Source organism: Monoraphidium neglectum (assembly GCF_000611645.1).
Source record: "Monoraphidium neglectum strain SAG 48.87 unplaced genomic scaffold scaffold00292, whole genome shotgun sequence".
Taxonomy (NCBI): domain Eukaryota; kingdom Viridiplantae; phylum Chlorophyta; class Chlorophyceae; order Sphaeropleales; family Selenastraceae; genus Monoraphidium; species Monoraphidium neglectum.
Genome location: NW_014013336.1, coordinates 2,136 through 7,660, shown reverse-complemented (window position 1 = coordinate 7,660; position 5,525 = coordinate 2,136). Strand labels below are relative to the sequence as shown.

General features: G+C 64.7%; 3 protein-coding genes across 3 annotated transcripts in view; 1 reads left to right on the top strand and 2 right to left on the bottom strand.

Moving 5' to 3' along the window:
• Nucleotides 1–1,341, bottom strand: part of MNEG_2554 (hypothetical protein) — a gene marked incomplete at both ends in the record, with an annotated part of 5,392 nt that extends 4,051 nt beyond the window's left edge. The window contains 5 exons of the mRNA XM_014048968.1: nucleotides 19–136; nucleotides 375–429; nucleotides 659–683; nucleotides 1,014–1,094; nucleotides 1,273–1,341. Of these exons, the coding sequence (XP_013904422.1) occupies nucleotides 19–136; nucleotides 375–429; nucleotides 659–683; nucleotides 1,014–1,094; nucleotides 1,273–1,341 (348 nt within the window). The remainder of the gene's footprint in view (nucleotides 1–18; nucleotides 137–374; nucleotides 430–658; nucleotides 684–1,013; nucleotides 1,095–1,272) is intronic.
• Nucleotides 1,342–2,212: 871 nt separating this feature from the next.
• MNEG_2553 (hypothetical protein) lies at nucleotides 2,213–3,058 on the bottom strand (the record flags this gene model as incomplete). The annotated part of the gene is made up of 3 exons (XM_014048967.1): nucleotides 2,213–2,272; nucleotides 2,485–2,523; nucleotides 2,849–3,058. The coding sequence occupies 3 exons, from the start codon at nucleotides 3,056–3,058 to the stop codon at nucleotides 2,213–2,215; spliced, it is 309 nt and encodes a 102-aa protein (XP_013904421.1).
• Nucleotides 3,059–3,662: 604 nt separating this feature from the next.
• The window catches only part of MNEG_2552 (non-specific serine/threonine protein kinase), a gene marked incomplete at both ends in the record, with an annotated part of 3,576 nt that continues 1,713 nt past the window's right edge, over nucleotides 3,663–5,525 (top strand). The window contains 3 exons of the mRNA XM_014048966.1: nucleotides 3,663–4,443; nucleotides 4,600–4,921; nucleotides 5,250–5,354. Coding sequence (XP_013904420.1) covers nucleotides 3,663–4,443; nucleotides 4,600–4,921; nucleotides 5,250–5,354 — 1,208 coding nt within the window. The remainder of the gene's footprint in view (nucleotides 4,444–4,599; nucleotides 4,922–5,249; nucleotides 5,355–5,525) is intronic.

Sequence of the window (5,525 nt, the reverse complement as noted above, 5' to 3'; positions counted from 1 at the left end):
GGGGGGGGGGGGGCGCACCTCTGTGAGGAAGCCCACCACCATGAGCGCCGCCCAGCCGGCCATGAAGAAGCGCAAAAACGCGGCCGCGGTGGCCACCTTGCTCTTCCGGAAGAGGTAGCACTCGACGAGGGCCAGGCTGCGTTTTGGGGGTGGGGCGTGGTGGGACAGGACGCAATGACAGTGGTCGGGTCGGTGAGGGAGGCGTTTTTGGGGTGTCGTGCTGCCGGGGATCGAGAAGCGAGGTCGCTTCAGCGCGGGGGGGCCGTCACGATGCGCGGCGGCGTTTCGAGGCAGGCGCAGACGGGGCCCGTCTGGTGGGCCGTCACGGGTCCGGCAAGGGCGGCGGGGCCCCTGGTCCCGCGCCATCCTCGCACCTGAAAACAAACACGATCGCCGGGATGAGGGGGGCCCAATAGTCTTCGATGGTGTCTGCGTAAGGTGATGGAAAACGCGACGGTGCGGGCGGTAGGTCTCGCATAGTTTCGCGTGCAGCAGCAGGGCGTGCGGGTCTCGAGCCATGGCTGGCGGCAGGCGGCGCAACCGGGCATGAGACGTTGCATGACGCGATGCATGCAGTTGGGGTCGCTGTAAGCAGCCGTGTTTCGGGGCGGGCTGCAGACACCCGCTGTGGCGGCCTGGGGCAGCCAACGAGGCTCACTGGGCTTGTTCGCGTAAGAGATGGTCTGTGGAGTGCAAAGGCGGGGGGTGCCACAACGGGGTGCTGGCCGTCAGCCGCGGGGGGGATGCACGGCGTGCCGCGGTGCCAGCACACACTAGGAATGCGTGCACACGGCTGGGCACAGGCCCAGGGACTGGAGACACAGGGGCGACGCGGTGGCCTGCAGGTTCAGCTCAGAGGCAGGCCTGGCCGGGGCATCAATCTGCATGATGCGGTGCGAGCTGACGCAACGCGGCTGCTGTGGTTGCCCGAGGCACGCTTGCCGCATTCTGGTAGGCTCGTGCGCGGGATGCCTGCTGTGCGCAACCCAGCGCCTTGTTCACGTAGGGCTCACCGCATCATACAGGAACACGGGCCGCTGCACCGGGGCCTTGAACTCACAAATGCCGATGCCCACTGCGCAGACGAAGATCAGCTGCACGGGGCAGGGCGATTGGTGGGAAGTTGTCGCTTTGGGGTGGCACCCACAGCTTTGCGCGGGGCGCAAAACATTGCTCGGCGGCGGCTTGCTGCATGCACGAAGTGTTGGCGCGCATTGCATGATGGATATGCAGGGGGCGAGCGCGGCGCTTTGCAGCCATCAAGCTGCTCACGATGAGCAGGGCCCAGTCCTGCTGCGCCAACACAGTGCGGGCGTCTCTCCTCCAATTAGAAGCCCCCATCGCTGCTGCAGACTGCTGCCAGAGCGTGGGGACAGACCAGCGCGAAGGTCGCACAGGGGAGGGGTAACGGGGCGACTGACAAGAAAAACTGGTTTGGACCCGGCGTGAACTTTTGCTGCAAGCTCCGCAAAAGAGCTTCAACAATCGGGCCACACCCGGTCACCCGTTAGTTGCCAGATCATCAGCCGACAAGGTGTTGGGCAGCATACAAGTCACAAAATTATACGGTCAGCACGGCTCCGACAGTGAAGTGAGTCCGCCGGCAGCTGCCTTGCAGCTGCCCAAAATGGGCTGCCAGTCCACATCACTGCCACTGACCTGCATGATTTGACCACTGCAGCGATTTACTTTTCCCAGAGTGGAACAGGCCTACAGGTTAGACTCTGTGAGTGCAGATCATACTTGTTGCCACCCAGCGAAACCGCGACATTGATTAAGAGCAGTCGTGTGTGCTCTCTTTCAAGGCACTGCAACCCATTCCCTGGGATTGCAGTTGGTTGCATCTAGCGCTGCTGCTGAGGCTAGCATTTTCCTTGGCAGGAGTAGATGCCACGCGGTAAATCATGTACAACTAACACGTGGCAGTACACAGCCCTGCACGGCGCCGTGGCGAGCGCGTGCGGCTCGGGAGGAGGTGCACGTCGCACGTGGCCTCTTGGCAATCGTTTCAGCTGCCATGCAGGCGCAAGCCAGGCGTGGACAGTTGCAATGCTGGACACAGTGTGCGACAGGATTGATTGTAGGGGCTGTATTGCTGCTATGAAAGTAATCTCCAGGCGCATAACCTCTGCCTGTTGCCCCCTGCCTCCCCCAATGGCAACGGTCCTACATGCGTACACTGTAGTTGGCTGCTATCCATCCGCAACAGCAGTTACAAAACTCCCAGCTCCTCAACCACAAAGTCCAACTCAAGGCCGTCCTTGTACACGCGCTGAGGTGGATCAGGTGGGGGTGTGAGCGCTGGGGGACGTCAGTTGGGGGAAGGGCTGGTGAGCTGAGGTGGCGGGCACCAGGGGGCGGAGGGGTGATGAGGGGGTGAGGGTCTGTATCATGCAAATCAGCCCGGTTTGTCTAGGTGTGCCCCCCTACCCAAGAGCTGCGCACGCGGCTAACATCGCAACCTTCTGCGCAATACGACCCCACCTGCAGCAGGTCAATGTTTGGAAACGTCTCCGGCGAGCGCTGCGACGCGATGGGCACAGGCGTGGCCGTCGGACGATTAGTGGCGCACAAGCAGTCACATGCAGCGAGCAGGCCCACCACTTCGACCCGCTATCACGACACCGCGGCCGCTGTCACACCACGCTCGTTGCCACCATTGCCGGCGCCGGCAGGTGATGGGACGCGTGAGTAGCTGCAGCCGGCAGCCACAGGCAGCCACAGAATGCGGTTGCTTCCAGACCTCTGCAGACCACTCTCCTGTGCCGGCGCACTGCACAGTGCCCACTCTACTGACGCAAGCCCCATGGCTCCTCTGCAAGGCGCCCGCTCTAAGGACATAACCCACCTCTGCTGCCAACACGTCATCCCTGTCGTACATGCACAGCGCCGTGATCGCGCTCTTGCGCGTCAGCCGCTTCCCGTACTGCTCGTCACTGAAAATGTCGTAAAAGATCGCCAGCGACGCCAGCCGCCGCTCCTCGCTGGCCTTGTCGACGATGACGTAATCTAGGGACGGCACATATATGCGCTTGACGCTGACGGGCAGCGGCGGCATGTCCTTGAAGTCGTAGTACTCCTTCCGCTCGGCGCGGCATGCAACCGCATGGGCGCGGCGCGGCGCTGTGCGTGTGCGGCCTGCGAACTGCCGCCGCCATCGCTGCGGAAAAGGGGCCACTGTCGCCGCGGTGCACGAAGAAGGGGCCGCGCAGAGGTATGCGGACACGGCGACGTGGCGCTGCTGCAGTGGCGGCCGCGACCGGTGCTGGTGGAGATGCTGCTGCAGAGTTGCCATGCTGGCTGGTTGCATACCAAAACTTGGCGATCTGAGAGTTGTGCTACCATGCACGCATGCTATTCCTCGCATTGGCTGCATCGACGGGCAGCTGGTGGGGTGTGTTACTGCAGATCGTTGAATTGCTGATTGGATGGATGTAGTATTGTTTCGACTACCGCGGATACAAGCTTTTTATATTGACCAATCGCATGACACCGCAATTGCACCAGAGATCAAAAAATTTGAGCGTGGCGCGAATGATCGCACTCCTCAATTCAATGATCCCTTCCTCCGAGACCTCTTGGGGAATGGTTTGAATGTATACATAGGCTCGCGGTGCTCGCCAACCCCCTGATCGAAGCACGAGCGTGCTGCGCTGGACCTCATGCTCACGGGCGGGCTTTTGGCACCGCCCCAGCAGGCGCTACAGGACCTCGTAGGTGCTAATAGCAGCGACGTGAAGCTAGCCCTGCTCGAGGCCCGCCTGACGGGCAGACCCGGGAGCGGCCAGGCGGCCGTGCCCCCACCTGCCGGCCCTAACGCCACATCGGGCGCCTCCAACGGCAGCGACCACGACCCCAGGATGAGTGGTCGCACAAGCCGTGCCACACCGCCGCCTCAGACTGCAGCGCCTAGCAGCGCCGTCGGCAGCAACCAGCGCCGTCCGGCGAGCGGTGGGGGGCAAGCAGGTGCAGCCACGGGTACCAAGGCGCTCGCCCCCATGTCGCCAGCGGCGGCAAGCGATGCGGCGCAGCCGCGTGACGCGCCGACTGCGGCCGCGCAGCAGCCGAGCAAGAGGCGCAAGACCTCCAAGCCGCTGCACCGGCAGCTGGACGGCGGCAGCAACGGCTTCGGCACGGCAGCACCCAGCCGGCTGGACCAGGGCGGCGGCGCCGCCAGAGGCGGCGGCGGCGCTGCAGGTGCTGCTGCCTTTGCTGCAGCCTCCGCCACGGCTGACAGAAGCCAGCAGGCCGCTATTCAGCAGCAGCAGCAGCAGCAGCAGCAGCAGCAGCAGCAGCAGCAGCAGCAGCAGCGGCAGCCCCTGCAGCAGCTCGTCCCGCCGCTCGAGGCAGAGCCTGGTGCCGGAGCCCCCTCGAGGGCGCCTCAGCGGGAGCCCATCATTATCATTGACGGCAACAGCAACCCGCCCTCGCCCTTCCACCAGGGTGAGAGCCTTCGGCCGAGGCCCGGCAGGCGTGAGCGTGATGGGTCATGAGCACGACGAGCGGCTGTGGGGCTCACACTCATGGTATTGCAGGGACGGCCAATCGCGCGCCTCAGCTGCGGCCCCGCCCCACCCCTACCCCTGCGCCGCAACGCAGGCCCCCGTCAGCAGCAGGGTGCCCTGGCCCCCAGCCGGACACCGCGCTCCGCTTCCAAGCAGCCCATAAAGGGGCAGGCCCCCATCAATCGCTTCTTCCTGCCAGCTGGCAACAGCCACGACGGCCACAGCCGCGACTCGGACCCGACCTCTGCCGGCGTGGCTCGGCAGCAGCAGCAGCAGCAGCGGGAGGAGGCCGCCGCGGCGGAGCAGAGGCGGCAGCAGCAGGAGCGGCGGGACGAGGAGTCGCGGCAGCTGAGGGAGCGGCTGAGGCGGCAGGAGCAGGAGGCGGGGGAGCTGCTCAGGCAGCAGGAGGACTCAAGGTGGGGTTGCCGGCCAGGATCAGGATGTGCACGTGGATTTCACAGCAATACATTATGCTTTGCCTGCAGCAAACAAACAGCGTTTATGGAGGGAGCACTCGGGCTCCTTAGGGGGTCTCTGTCCCCATCCTGGGCGGTTAGAGGGCAACGCCGGCAGCCAAGCGGAGGGACGTGCCTGCTTGATAAGTCATGCTCAGCGCTGCAGCATCTGGGGTTGCCTGTCACGGCTGCTGCATGCGCGGGGCGGAGACGGCTGCGTTTTGCAGCGAGCATTGCGGCCCAGAGGCTCGCACTTCACGCCGCGCTTGCCCATGGCGTGTGTGTGCAGGCGGCGCGAAGCTGAGCTGGCGGCCCAGCTGGACGCAGCGCGCGGGAGCGGGCTGGACGCGCAGCAGCAGCTGGAGGCGGCGCAGCAGGAGCTGGCGCGCGTCAGGTGGGCGCCGGCCGCGACTGCGGCGATGCCCTGGGTTTGGGTGGTGCATCTGCGGGCGACCCGCTCCAGGTCAACCATGCCAGCAACGTAGCTGCTGTTTATGCCGCTACTATTGCTGCTGCTGCTGCTGCTGCTGCTGCTGCTGCTGCTGCTGCTGCTGCTGCTGCTGCT